At 32.5% G+C, this 15,989-nt stretch overlaps 1 protein-coding gene across 3 annotated transcripts in view; it reads left to right on the forward strand.

Moving 5' to 3' along the window:
* The window catches only part of LOC143249088 (dnaJ homolog subfamily C member 27-like), a 35,264-nt gene extending 19,275 nt beyond the window's left edge, over positions 1 to 15,989 (forward strand). For all 3 annotated transcript variants that reach the window (XM_076498330.1, XM_076498332.1, XM_076498333.1), the window contains 7 exons: positions 1,270 to 1,412; positions 2,363 to 2,445; positions 4,872 to 4,941; positions 7,991 to 8,155; positions 8,573 to 8,689; positions 10,152 to 10,312; positions 15,337 to 15,989. In XM_076498330.1, the coding sequence (XP_076354445.1) occupies positions 1,338 to 1,412; positions 2,363 to 2,445; positions 4,872 to 4,941; positions 7,991 to 8,155; positions 8,573 to 8,689; positions 10,152 to 10,312; positions 15,337 to 15,466 (801 nt within the window). In that variant the 5' untranslated portion in view covers positions 1,270 to 1,337 and the 3' untranslated portion in view covers positions 15,467 to 15,989. The remainder of the gene's footprint in view (positions 1 to 1,269; positions 1,413 to 2,362; positions 2,446 to 4,871; positions 4,942 to 7,990; positions 8,156 to 8,572; positions 8,690 to 10,151; positions 10,313 to 15,336) is intronic.

The following is a 15,989-nucleotide window of genomic DNA, read 5'->3' on the forward strand; positions in this document are numbered from 1 at the left end:
ATCATTAATTGGTTTTACATAATACTAATTAAAGTAACTGGTTTAGCATGTTAATCATTCAGCTGTAACTGTGATTGCTATACATGCTGCTTCCCAGATGTAGTATGTTTATACTTCATTCTTTCCGTCTTTTAATATTTCCTACTTGGCTCATGTCAACTAGGCACTTAAAGAAAAACTCTTAAATGTTTATTATATGATTTTTTTCAGCACAGAAGATGTGTATTGATCTTGACATTTAACCTATGGAGAAATCTTTTTATTGCTGTCTTAGGCTGCCACATCTCTAAAGTCATTTTTTTTTTTATTTAGAAGTGTGATTGACTAATTTGTTTTATACATGTTTTCGTCTTTGTTTGCTCTTATTACTAGATTCTTGTTCTTATCTTTTCATCTTCTGGAAAGTTGGTGAAACTAGTATACTACTCTAGCTTTATGAGCTTAAGGGTCTTTTGATGGTGATAACAGATTTTTGTATCTTGTGTTTGTAGTAGACTACATTTAGTATTGAATTGAAGTTAAGTTGCACAGATAAGTAGATGAAAGTATAGTAATTTAGGACTTGGTTTAACCCAAAGCTCATAAATAAAGTTTCAACTAGGAATGACTTGGTGAACCTACAGTACAAAAGAAATATTTTAACCCTAATATGTATGTATTTGGACATATGGAGCATCAATTCTGTAGTTTTTCTTAGAGAGGTCCATATTTTTAAGCTAAACTACAGTGGACAAGAGCTATTTCAAAATGATAATGCACAGAATAGCCCACTGTATTACGTAGTTTCAAAATAGTGATTTCACTGATTTCTTTTAAGTATCACAACTATTTGTTCTTCATCTTATTGACTATCTCTAAGAGAAACTGGAATGTAATATACACCACTTTAATCTCTTGTTAACACCTGCAAAACAATTTCAGATTCACTTTGTCATATCGTCTACAGTCAGTCATGACACCTTTCATGTTAAAAGGTTATCCAAGTCAGTATTAGGTAGGAATAATAATAAGAGCTGTGTAGTGTGTGTATGTATATGCATGTATGGTTTAAAGGTATGCTGGTAAAATTATTATGTATCTATTTGCTGCATTATGTTTCAGCCTTATGATATCAATAAAATCTTGAGTTGGTTAATTGTCACTTAGTTTAAACAAAGTGTTTGTATCTTAATTGAGTGTATGCCAATTTGTAAGACAAGTATTATAGTGCATATTTGTTTAGTTTCAAGATTTGTTTGTAGTATGCTTACACATATATCTATTTTACAGTGTGGAATGAACTAGAAATCTGGCATCTTTTCCTTGTGAACTACTGCTGTTTTAAGCACATTTAAGATATGGATATAAGAAACAAAATTAAATGTATTCAACGTATTAAAATAATAAGCATGGGAAATACTGAAGTTGGAAAGGTAAGTTTAGAAATACATATTTGAATAAATTGGTGTAACAGAAAATAATGAACTTGTGTTTTGTTATATAATGTTATTACTTATATACTGATAATGATCAGAAATATCATTGTTTGTGGACTGTTTGCTTAACCCCTTACAGCTAAGCCAGGGAAAGTAATCAAGTTATGTTTATAATAATAAAACTATTTCCTTTAAACAATATTGCTACATTTTGTTTATGGGAATAAATTCTGTTTCAAAGCTGTATTTTTCATGTAAATGTTCATTACTGATGAAGTTTAAGTATCTTTATTAGAGCTTGGCGATTAACTTGAGTAACCAATATAATCAATTGCGTATTAGTATTAATTATATTGGTTAGTGTCTCATAAGATATTTGATTGGTCCAAATTACAATTAAATAAATTGGTAACATAAAAATAAGCAACTAATCAAAATTTGTATTTCTGGTTATTACTATTTTCAAGTGTTCCAATTATTTAAGTAATCAAGATATTACAGTTCTTCAGTATTGTTTTTGATTAATCATAGTTGTTCAGCTAACTGATTAGTGTTATGACTCATAAAAATAATCATTGAAAGTAGTATTTTTTATTATTACTGTTTAAGATTATTACAGCTGTCCAAGTCTTGTGAAAGTAATCAATTAGATGGAGGTAAACAGTTGGTGTGCCTGTTAAATAATTGATTATCGGATCTCACTAATGACCCAGCTATAATCGTTGGTCCATTTACCCTTTGAAGCCATTTGTCTTAGCAAAAATAATGTGAAAGGTTATTTCATCTGCATCAAGTTACTTTATGAGGTTAATGTGCTTGCCTTAATGACATTTTCAGTTTTCACAAATATATCTGTTTATCTTATCAAGATCTGAATTTCAGTACCTAATTATATTGATAAAATAATACTATAAATTTGATAGCTTTTCTTGTTTTTGTTTTTTCAGAGTTGCTTAATTAAACGATATTGTGAAAAAAGATTCATTGGAAAGTATCAGCCCACTATAGGGATTGATTATGGCCTAACCAAGTAAGTCAGGTTTTTATTTCATCAGTGTTTATACAATGGCATCATGCATATAGGTCATGGATACCCCCAAATGCTTTTCACACTCTATTTTAATAATTCTAAATCCATACATAAATGTTTGATTAATAATATAAGTAAAAAGCATCTCATATGTATGTTTATTATTAATAAACTATCATTGATAATGAAAGTATTTTGTTTTCTGTCTTCTCTCCTGCCTCCTAAAAAAAACTTAGCTGCATGACATAATTAAATTAAATATTTACATCATAAAAGTATGAAAACATAAAATTTCTAAAATATGAAAGTAAATGAAAACAGAAGATTTGTTTTATATTGCTTACTAAGTTGTTATTTTAAATTTGACTTTTTAAGATTGCTGTTTCCAAAATAGACAATATACCTAATAAAATCATTAAAATTATCGTGAAAAATATCTGAGTAGAAATTGAGCATCAATTATTAACAGACCATAAGGAAAATAACAAGAAGCATATATTTTTTCAACTTACAAAGTACTTTGTAAAGTACATACATCCACTCACATTAATTGATATATTTAATTTGTTCATGTCAAGAAAACCAACTTCATAACATAATTAGATTATATTGGATATTAGTTTAAATAATTCAGCTGTTATGTTTAGTTTTGGTTTAGAGGTTGGACTTAAATATTTCTTTGATACTAACATAGAAAATTACACTTAAAAAAACAACAACAGAATAATCTGTCCAAAAACACTTCAGCAAAAAAAAAGATAATTTTGCTTCAACTCAGTGGTGTATAATATCTAATAAAAAAGTAAAATAAAGCATTTTTGTATTATTCACATAGGTCCTAATTTACTGAGTTACACTGAATAAAGAATAATGTGAAAAATGCCAAGTTGCTTTTTTTTGGCTATGTTTGTGAGGTGTATCCTAATGTTTGTGCAAAATAAGAATTCTAGTTGTTTTTCTTTCTACTCAAATATGTTTGAATGGATTTCATATATTCTTGTATGTTGCATTAACCTAAGACACACTGTAATTATTATTGCTTACTTATACCTTTCTCATCATCACTGATTATTAGATTAAGATACTGCTAATACTGCACAGATTATAGAGTAGATTACATAGGAATGGAAACTATATTATTGTTAAGTGAAAAGGAGTCAGGAACAGCTGTGATACTGGAGTTGATACTAGTTTTGATCTGAGCTATGTGAAGTAAAGGGGAAAAGGGCATTTTTTTAATTTCAATTTTAATGTTCTTTTGCTATAAGAAAACACACACACACTGATGTTCTTTCTCATTCACCACTAGGTAGCATATATTCAAGAACAAATATATATATACAACTAAAATGAAGTAACTGCTTGAGCTAAGGAGATGTGGAAAGAATTAACTTATTCATGTCAATAGCACTAGTACTGGTTTATATCATAAAATAACTTATGTTCATGGTCCCTTTGTGATTCTGTTGCAACTGCTCAGTTCAGTGTTCACTGCTGCACTGTATTGTTACCCTTAATGGCAAAGTAGAAGTTATTTTGAAAACCATTTTATTTTAGTTTTAGTTTTTTTAACCAAACTTAAGAAAAGTGTGTGCCCTGAATTTTTTATCTCCACACATAAATACCATTAAGAAGAATACTTGCATTTTCTTTTTTAATTTCTGAACAAAGCTTTGGTACTGAAAAAAAATCGACATTTTCTGGGAGATTTCATATGGTTCTGGAATCAAAAATAAATAAAGCTGGTAAATAAAATTTAGCAGACCTCTTCTAAAAGTGCATAAAGTTTAGGATAAAGCAAAACATTTTCCATTTTTTAATTCTGGGGAAGAGCACTAATTTTGCATATTTTATGCATGATAAGCAAACTATAAAAACTAAAAAAGATTTTTATCTTTACCATATAAGCATCCTTGGGAGCTAACAATAATTTTTATGGCTTTTATTTATTTTTTATAGAAGGTAGTGTAAAAACTAATATATCAGAATCTAGGACAAGATACTAGATACATGTAATATAGTTTAATTTTATTAATTTCTAATGTAAGTTTATTTTTCAGCTGATATTAACTTTTATAATAAAGTAAAAATAAATGTTTATACCAACACTAACTTTCACCTATTTACTTATAGATAAACTTCACTATTTGAAGAGTACAAAAATGCAGAACAAACATTACAGATATGTAGCAGTACCATGGTGTATGATGGAGCTTTAAATAACTGTGTAAAGTCTTTAAGAAAAAAAATGTACAAGACATGAAACTAATCCAATAGAGAATTCACAAAGTAAACTCTATGATAAGCATTATTATGTAGCTTTTTTGTATATGTATGTTTTTTTTTCAAGCCTGCTATGAGTTATTTCAAGCTCCACACATACACTGATTACATAGTATTAATTTTAATATAGCTCCTCTCTTTAGAATTACGCTAGATGACAAAGAAATGGGTGTGAATATTTTTGACATGGGAGGACATCCAATATTTTATGAGGTACGAATATTTACGTGTGAATTTTTTCATGGTAGTGAGTAAAACTGGAGAGGGCCATTTCTAGCCATTGTTTATTTTCAGAAATATCTTCAATATATTTGCTAAATTATGTTGTCAGTGCATTAAAAATATACATTACTAAACTTACAAATCATAAAAAAGGTTTTTACACTCATGTATACATACAGTTGTTCTCTTAGTAATCTTTATTACTGATGTTGTTTCTGACTGAAAATATCTAGTTTATAAGTGTTAACAAGAATGAAAGTTAAGTACCTTATGTACCTTACTTTTAATAATTTTAAAATCAAAGATAACTTTCAAATAAGTTTTGTCATATAAAGTATATAAGTAATTCAGCTAAATACATATTTACCACACAGATGAATATTTATTACAAATCACTTCAATAATCTTTGAAAATTAAGAGTTGTTACATTAATTTGTATTGTTTCAGAGAGCCACCAAGTGGTGATACTTGTATAGCACTATGTAACAGCTAAGATGCCAATTTTACAGGATTAATTTTATTCTTGGAATAGTAAATGTACTTACAACTACTCAGTATTCAAATTTTACATGTTATGTGTATTGCTCATTTGGAATAATGTAACAACTTTATTGAGCTGTATTAGTGTGAAATATTTTTTTCAACTGTTACTGTACTGAAAATCTTGATTTTACTCTATGTGTAGTTTTGTCTTCAACAACTATTTCAAGCAACTCTTGTATGAGTGTTGCTAAGTGTTTTCTGCTCTTATATCTTTTCAAAAGCTCACATGCACTAAAATAACAAATATCTGAAAACTACTGGAGTTATATGGATGAAGCCTTTTCCCAACACTTTTATTTCACTTTCATGGACTCAGTCAAATTAACTGACCATGTGACCACTTTGTACACCTTAGTTTCAATACTACTAACATTTAACATTGTATGTGTATCTTCAAAAAATCTGGCAGACTTTCAGGAAAGTGAAGTATTTCTGATAAAAATTTGTTTCTGAATATATCATCTGTTTTTTTGAATACCTGAGTGTAAAGTGATTTTCATGATGCAATTAAGAATAATTTTTTTTCTTCTCAACAATCTCAAATTTCCTTTGCATAATCTCTATTATAAGTTTCTAAATACATTTCAAATGTTTTTTATTTTGTTCTTAGCAAAACTTTGTATTTTATTTGTTATTTTCTCTAACTGTCAATTTGTATCCACAAGAAATAAAGCTTAATTTCTTTTTTTTTATTTCTAGAATGACTTCAAATACTAACATAAAACTACATTTGTTTGTACGAAGTAGCCCTCAAATCTTGACAATATACATCTATTTTGACTTACATTTTATTGTTTTAGTGCCTTTGAACTGTGTCTAACTACTGTTTGCACCATTAGAAGAAGTGAATTACTTGGATCATATTACACTATTGAATTACATTACCCATGTGTTTGGAGCTGCTTGCATGCATGCCTTGTAAAAAAAATTATTATTATTATTTCTTGTATCTAATTTAACCTTAACTAATCTAAGGAGTTTTCTCTTTTTACATTTTAGTTACTTTTATAATAATAATTAAAAAATAAACATTAAAAAGAAGAAATAAAGTACATATCTGAACTTTCTGGTTTTTTTTGCTGTCAACTGTTGGTGACTCTTAACCCTACTTTTTTATACCAATGGTAGTAGTGCACAAAATAACTTTTTATTAATTCATTAATGCACCAAAGAACATATAATAATAATAACATGCAAAAAGCAGACAGTGTCCCATAAATATCATAATTTTTCTGGCTTTCTAACTATGCAACAAGAACCTTTATAAATTCATCCAAGCTAATTGATATGTTTCTTGTGGGAACAAAGCTTGAACTGAAAAAAAATGTGACAATTCTTTATATGTGAAACAATATAATGTAATAAATCATTTGATAAATGAAAACCTTGACTTTCTGTGAGTTATAAATAATGTAGTATTAAATTTAAGAGAAAACTATTAACAAATTCTGAAAGAGAGAATGTGATAGGTGACTGTGGCAACATATTTCCTATTTTCAATTTGAAGGCTTAGTAATCAAATATGATTGAAATATGAAAATTATGTTTTGTCTGAGCAATCATGATATTATATCGAGTAATTTATGTTAGATTTCATACATACTGAAGGAATGTTGAATAAATTAGAAAAAGGTGATGCCCAAACAAAATAATGTGAAATTTCCATCACTAGGTGAAATTTAAGATTTTTTCATGTATTGCTTTTTAAAATTATGAACTTAATATTTATTTACTATTAACATATGGATTATTAGCTACAATTTTAAGTTAAATTAATTGGTGTAACATAAAAAGTAATATAATTAAATTTTGAATGTAACCAACCAAAGACTTATTGAGGTGCATAGTGAAGGGTGCCAGTGATGAGAGGGTTAATCTCTTTAACCCTTTCGGTGCTGAATAACAACCCTTAATGTTTGGCATGGTGCTGAATATATATGTTTGATACTTCAACTAATTACGGTATCAGTACTAAAAGCATGATATCTCGGCAATAACTCAACAAAAGTCCCTGAAATATTCAGAGATTGTACCCAATACTATATATGTTAAATTCAATACATAAGAATAACAGGAATAAAGGAAGGTTGCCTGCCTCACCGAGCCTTCAAGTCCACTGCGGTCGCCAACCTTGCCAAAAGGGTTAAAACCACATATATTGCTGTTTTTAAAAAGTTGTAGGCAAATAGAAAATAACTTGATTGTTTGTCATTTAATTTTAAGTATTTTTTCAATTACAAATAAAATTTCACACTGTCTTTACATTTGTTTAATTTATAAGTGGATATTTTAAAAGTTTGAAAGAATCGTCATGATAATAATAAATCCAAATATTAATTGGAATTAAAACAACATTACATTGCACCTTTTATATTCCAGGTTACTAAATTTCCATGCCCAGTCTTCTTTTCTCTAGTTTTTATATATATATATATATATGTTGACCTTAATTAAAGCCAGTTTATTGAGCTGAAAGTAACAGCGTCGGATCTTCAGGTAAGGAACGAGTTCTATCAGGATGTACATGGTGCCATGCTAACATATGATGTCAGTGATCGTTCCAGTTTTCAGGCTTTAAACACATGGCTTCAAGAAATGATTCATGAGTTGGGAGAGCAATCTGCTATTGAAAATATAGTATTTGTTGTTTGTGGGAACAAGGTAAGAATGACAGTTACAGTCTTTCAGATTCACAAGCAGATAATTAGTCTGTTTTTAAAAAAAAATAATCTTGATACAAATGTACTTGCCTGACACAAAATATCTCATGTTGTACATTCTTTAAAATTTTATAAAACTTTTGTGTTTCCTACTGTATCAATCTTTATACTGTTTTTAAGTGACAAGTAATATTTATGTTAGAGGTTATCTGAATTGGTATAGCACTTGTAAGTAAGAGTGGATACCTTAAAAATTGTTAATAGTTTTGGCAAATAGTCTTGTATTAGGAGAAGATAATGTATCTGAAAAAAGATAAAAGTAAAACTACATTTATTTCAGTATGTTAAATGCACAGCTTAATCTGAAATATAGTGATCCAAAACACTAATGTTATGTCATATATCCTATTTATAACAGTGTGACAAACAGCGAGCTGTTGATGAAGCTGATGGCAGACTGTGGTCTGACCTTCATGGGTTCCCATACTTTGAGACATCTGCTTTAACAGGAGATGGAGTGGCTGATATGTTTGAGGTATAAGGAGATTGAGTTTTACAAATGTTATTATTCAAATCAGAAAGATTACCACATTCCAGTAAGCTTGCATGTTTGCTATTGTTGCAAATGATGGGGTACATAGTAGTTAAACACTATGCATACAGTGGTGGTTTCTAAGGAAAATAGACAGAATGGTATCAAACAGATTGCTTGATGCAACAGTTGTAAATATTGTAGTACTAGGTGGTCAGATAGCAGATGACAAAGATGTAGACTAGCAGCAGTATTAGCTGTAGGTATTGTTAATTCAAACACATATCTGTCGTTATTGATAACTAAGCAGAATTCAGTGCATAGAATATGCCTTTAATTGTCTCAAAGATTACAATAACAACAATAATTGCTCATTTACAATAACACCATTACTCATAATATTGTCCAACATATTTGTGATAGCTTTATAACCTAGCTTTCAAAACTCTGTCTGTGTTTGCAACAACAAATCCAGGAACTGTGTGAAATGCTTAAAATTTCAATATATTCTCAGATGATATTTGTTTACTGGAAGATGGCCCAAGAGTAAGTTATTCAGTTTCACAAGGCATTTTATTTTTTATTAGTAGCAAAATTTGAGAAATATCTATGCTATTCATCTCGCATTCATCAGCATTTCTCTCATAAAATTGTATGCTGTTTTCCCAAAGTTTATGATTTTCCAATCAGTATTGGCACCATGAAGGATAAAATGAAGTATGAATTACTCTTTGCAATGTTATACTAACAGTAATTTTTTGGCTGTACTTGAAAAATCACTTTTAAGAATATTTACTAGAATTAAAAAAGTTAGTCTCTTTATATCTTAGTCATTTAGCAAAAATACTAATGAATAAATTTCACAAATTGTGACTATAAAATAAATTCTATTATACATTTAGTGACATGATAGATACCAATATTTTTATAAATTAAATTGAAAATAAAATATATTTTTATAGTTTACCAAGTGTTGGATTTATTCACGAGTTGTTTGTTAAATATTACCAAATGTAACATAAATTGTCTCTAGCAGTGACTAAACCTTATAAGTGTAATAAAAGCAAACAATGTTTTCTACAAATGCAGTAAAAATTTATTGTTTAGTGGCTAACTTCATTTGAATCCTTATTAGGTCATTTGATTTATAATAGGTATAAAAATGTGATCTTTATATTTCTGATTTAAAAATGTAGCATTTTAAATATGATTCTGTAATTGTGGACTCTTTTTTTGTCTTTGCTACTGCATTTTTTTCAGTGAAATGATAACAATCACAAAAATTTATTATGAAAATTATACCTATATATCATTAGGCCACATCTATGTATGTAGTTATGATTCAAACAATTTGAATAGTTGTTACATTTTCTCCAGCAATAAGTCTTTGAAAGATTTTTTTTTTTTTTTGTATATGTGTATAACACTTGCAGGTAATGCAAATAATAACAAAGTCTTACGTCAGTCTCTCTTAAGGAACATTCTTAAGATGCTGGAAGGGAATGGCTGTCGTGTGGCTCTTTGTTCAGCTCCAGGCTATACTCGAGAACAGCTGGAAGCTGTCCACAAGCTGAGATGGGCAACAGATGAATATGACAAATTAGGACTACAGCCAGGAGCAACTAAGTGAGTTTGTAATATTTGTAAACTGTTATACAACATATTTTGTTTAATACAGACTGCTTCTGCATTAGATATGTTTAAGAAAATATTCCAGGACTGAAGTTCTGTTATCTGCTTAAAGAATACTGACTCTTACAATCTTTAACATAACTTTAAAATCCTACTATGTTATTTAGTGTATTGATTGCATAGGAAGTGAATTAAGTTAGTTGTTCATAACCACACCCCTCGGTGTGGATTCCTCTACGTGGCAAGGGGACCTCCCAGGGAAGGTTGAATTCCTGTAGATGGGCAGCCTTGTGATGGCCCCCCTTGAGTTAATCAGCTGGTCCACTCAGGCTAGGGTCAACCAAGTACCAGTGTTGGATGTTCTCAACAGGTGTTATGGACATTATATCTGATGCTCATGTTTGGGTATAGTGCTCTTGAAACCCTGGCATTGCTGCAGTGTCTATGTTTGACATTGTAGTGCATCTCCTCGTAGTGTTCCATGGTGGGTGGGGTCAGTGGGCATCAAAATTTCCCTTTCTTTATTGTGGATACTTCAATTAAAAATCTTAATAAAATAGTGAAAAAACAGTCTATAGGTAAACAACCATGTCTTGGAAATTCTGAGCAGCAATCCTCACCATCTGTACCACCTCTTGTACCTCATTTTCTTATATTGCATTCACTTTCAAACAGCCCTTTAGAGAAAATGTCTCCCTTTTTCATACAGAAGAGACTAGAGGGACTTGCTGGCTCTCCAAAGTCAGTAAAGAAGCTTTATTCTAGTGACATATTAGTGGAAACATCCACATCTCAATACAGTGAACTCCTGTTGCATTCAAAGGCAATTGGGGATAGATGTACCTATTGAGGTTATGCCTCATGCTACTTTGAATTTGTCACAAGGAGTTATCGTTGAGAGGGGTTTGAAGAACATGCCAGAGTCGGAGATTCTCGATGGTTTCTCCACCCAAGGAGTTTCTGCAGTGAGGCGTATCTCCACTTGCAAAGATAGAATTATGTTGCCAACCAATGTCTTCACTCTGACATTTACGTCATCATGTCCACCTGCCATTATCAAGGCAGGTTATCTTAATTGCAGAGTAAGACCATACATTCCAAACCCTCTCCAATGTTTCCAGTGTCAGTGGTTCGGTCACTCAAAGATGTCATGTTGTGGTTCCTTGATGTGTGCTCATTGCAGTGGCAAAGACCATGTTGCCTGTGAGTATGAAACAGACCCTCATTGCATCAATTTCAATGGCTGTCACCCGTCCTTTCTTCGTTCTTGCCCTAAATGGTTGGAAGAAAAAGAGGTGCAGTGTTTAAAAACAATTCATAATATTACCTATCCTGAGGCTTGAAAACTGCTGTCCACCATCTCATCTCAGACATATGCTGCTGCACTTTGTTTCATAGCTACTGTGAGAGTGCAGACAGATCTCTCTGTGCCTCCTAAAGAATCATTCTCCAAACAAATGAAAAGTCTATTGACCTCCATAGTTAAAAAGTTAATGAATCAACTTTGACACCTATCTCTGTACATTATATATATTCCACCAAACTCCAAGATCAACATCCTTTGGTTCCAGGTACAGGAACCATCTTCCTCTCTCACCCCAAGATGCAAAACAATCATTCGTTCACGTCCTCAGTCTCTGGAGTCCCCTTTCCAACAGCAAAGATCTGCCCAGTCAACCCAGGGCAAGATAGACCTCCCTCGAATAAGGAAAGTAAGGAAAAAAGACGTGGTCATAAACAGAAGGGTTCTCCACCCAATTTGCCTACACGTAAATAAAAATGGCCACTCTGATACAATGGAACTGTCGAGGTTTACATTCTTTTCTGGATGACATCAAAACACTGATTGCTTCCAACCATCCTGTTTGTCTCTCCTTACAGGAAACATTTCTGAAACCTGCCAATACAGTCACCTTTCAGCAGTTTTCTTTATACAGAAATGACAGGCTGTGTGATGGATGAGTGCATGGAGGGGTGGCACTGTTGGTTGATCAGCATGTGCCCACCCTGTCTTTGCCACTCGACACACTCTTGGAGGCCGTAGCCATCCGTGTTTCCTTGGGTCATACCATCACTCTTTATTCTCGCTATCTGTCACCTGGAGAGACATATGATCAATCAGACCTTGATGCTCTCATTGAACAGTTGCCATCTCCTTTTTCATCCTGGCAGACTTTAATGGACATCATCTCCTCTGGGGAAGTGCTGGTATTGATAGGAGGGGTTGCTCTGTATGCTTTCTGATCACAACCTTTTTCTTTTCAGTACTGGTTCTTCTACTTATTTCCATGCACCTAATCAGTCCTTTACTGCTATTGATCTCTCAATTTGCTCCTCTTCATTATTTTTTCATTTGTAATGGAGAGTTGACAATAATCCATGAGGCAGTGATCATTTTCCTATAATCTTGAGAAACATTGGCCGTGGTTGATGCCACCCGACCTGCATTCCCTGGTGGAAGCTGGATCAGGCAAACTGGTCCTTTTTCACTGCTCTTGAAGAACTTGATCCTGCCATTGTCTGTAAGCCATCAATAGATGACTGTGTGGCAGCAATAACTGACTGTACTATACAAGCAGCTGCTTAATGTATTCCTAAAACCTCGACATGTTTTCTACTATATCCTTGTCCATGGTGGAATCCTGCTTACCACATGGCATGGAAGGCTCAAAAATGGGCCTGGGATAATTTCCGTAGATATAACGCACTCTTGAACTGCATCGCTTTCCAGCAGGCCCATGCACATGCTCGATGGGTAAGCCAATACTCTAGGTGAAAGATTTTGCCGGGCATCTAGCACTTCTGCCTCTTCTTTCACCTTCTTGGCTATCAAGACTTTGAACTGATTGTTTCTGTGACTATAATCATCCCTTTACTCTGGTGGAACTCAAACTGGTCCTTCATCGGTTTGGACCTGATGATATACACTATGTGGTGCTGCGCCATCTATGTACAAGAGCATTGAACATCCTCCATGTCCTCTCTACCACCACTTGGGGAGCGGATCGATGTTCTACGCTAAAGATATATTGTGCTCTTATTTTATCGAAACTAGACTTTGGATCACCTGTCTATGGCTCTGCCAGACCATCGGCCTTAAAGATGCTGGAACTCCACTGACCATCAAGGACTTCAACTCTGCACTAGGGCTTTCCACACTTTCCCAGTTCAGAGCTTATACATAGAGTCTCATGAACCTTCTTTGTTTCTTTGCCATTTGCAACTGTCTTTACTATATGCTTCAAAACTTCGTTCCTTACCTAAACATCCCACCTGGGGTTGTGTTTTCCTTCGTTGATGGACCAAGCTTTTTCAGACCAGACGATTTGCCATTGCTTCTTTTGGTCTTCATATCCAGGCGCAGTTAGATGAATTTGGTTTGTCCTTGGATAACATTGCTGTATCCACTGGTCAGCCCATCCCACCATGGCTTCTTACAGTCCCCAATTGTGATCTATCTTTAAAGCATCTGAGAAAAGTAGACACTCCTGATTGGAAATACTGTCTGCTACTTGCTGAATATCTTTCGAAACATCATTCCATTCCTATTTATACAGATGGTTTGAAATCAGGTGACTGTGTGTGGGCTCTGCCATGGTTTGTTGTTGTTCGGTGATTGCACGCAGAATCCCCTCTACAGCTTCTGTGTTCACTGCTGAACTGTATGCCATTTCTCTTGACTTGGATCACATAGAACCTGAGCAGTACTCGAACTACACGATTTATACTAACTCGCTTAGTTCTCTACTAGCTCTGGAATCACTTCACGTTGGTTCACACCAGTCTGTCCTGTACATGGACTGTGGTCCTGTATTCAAGGCTCGGCTCCATGGCAGCTGGCAGTTGACTTGGAGTGAGAAACGCGAAAACAAGCTTTTCCAAATAAAACCCTATATTGAACTTTGGCCACCTTGTTCCCATAAAGATCGGAAAGAGGAAGTTGTTTTAACTGGACTACGTATTGATCACAGTTTTTTAACTCATCATTTTCTTTTATCTGGAACTGATGCACCAGTGTGTAGTTTGTGTAACACTCAGATCACAGTAAGCCACATTTTACTTTCTTGTAATCATTATGATTCACAACAAAGGCACCCTTTTAAGCATGTTCTGTCCATAACGTTATACGGTGTTATTGGTGATGGTGACACTGTCCACCTTGGTAATGTTTTTAGTTTTTTAAAGGCCATTAATTTTTTTTTGCCATTTAAGTTTTTTAACACTCCTACGAAAAGACGTTTCTAGTCCTGATTTCTCCAAGCCTGTTCCCCTGGCTGTGGTTTCGCTAGATAGTAGATAGGGACAGTGGGAATCTTGTTAATCCATTCATTAATGGATTTAAATGGCAATTTCATTTAAATACAAAATTATTAGCCTAATATTAATAACCTTTCAAGGTTCTCTGGGGCCTATTAGGCCCCACTTTTCATAGGAGTGTTAATATATACTTTACACCTTTTTAATGTGGATTCCTTTTAAAAATCACAGTTCATCTTGTTCAATTTGAAATTAAAATTTGACCATAACATTAAGTAACTCAAAACCAGGACTGGAAAGGCCAACTTCAGGTGTCTGATGGAGATTTTTGTACTTATATTTTAGTCTTCCTGGTGAGTTATGATTATTACAGTCACGCTACAGAAAGTCCTTTACAACTTGAATTACTATAGTTTTTCTCTTGACATTGTAGACTAGATGTAAACATTGGTTTTATGCTATTTATTTATTTTTTTAACTTTGTTTTGTTTTACCTTAATTTCCTTTTATGAATTTTAATGAATTTACTTTTACCTTTTTACCGAACGTTTGCCGCAGATAGCCCAGCTGCTTTGTGCCATCAAACACTAAATCAACCAACCATAACCACACATTTTAACAACGTACACATTATTTTGAGTAATAGGTATTAAATCTTTAAACAGTGAGGATATTTTGCTACATAATTGTAGATTTCATTAAACTTATCCACTCAGGTAATAAGTTCTTGATGCCATATATTATTACTGTTTTATTCCTAGGGATGAAATTAACAGAGCTTATCGAAAACTTGCTGTTCTTCTACATCCTGATAAGAGTGTTGCTCCAGGTAGCGAGGAAGCATTTAAGACCTTAGTTGCTACTCGAACATCTTTATTACGTTATGCTTGAAGTTAGCCAAGTGGTTTGGCTCTGTGTATGGACAATATTATATCTCTGTGTTTTGAAGTTGTTGTTTTTCAGCTTATACTTGTTCGAATCTTTATTGAATTTGAGATAAGTTTTCTAGTCACAGATGTTGTCAGTGTTATAGATAACTGAGTGGGATGTGCAAAATCATTTTGCTCTTTGAACCATATTTAATAATTTTTCTTCAAAACAATTCCATACTTTGTTAACTGCCTTTCCTCAACAAGTATATTTTCTGTTTACAAAAAAATATAAGTAACACATCCATCACTGAAAAATTTTATTTTCTGACCAGTCAAAAGCTAATCCATTTGTGGAATGTTGTTAATAAGAAACATATTGACAACCATAAGGAGACACGTAGAAACTTTAACCTTTAATAATACCACAATAACAAAAGTATACAAATTTTATAAAACGAAATAAGGTTAAGACAGTTTTTAATGTTTTCAAACATTACAAATCTGTAGGTTTATGGTCATGAAATAAAGTAATGTTTACTACC

This window comes from Tachypleus tridentatus, chromosome 4 (assembly GCF_004210375.1).
Source record: "Tachypleus tridentatus isolate NWPU-2018 chromosome 4, ASM421037v1, whole genome shotgun sequence".
NCBI classification, from domain to species: Eukaryota; Metazoa; Arthropoda; class Merostomata; order Xiphosura; family Limulidae; genus Tachypleus; species Tachypleus tridentatus.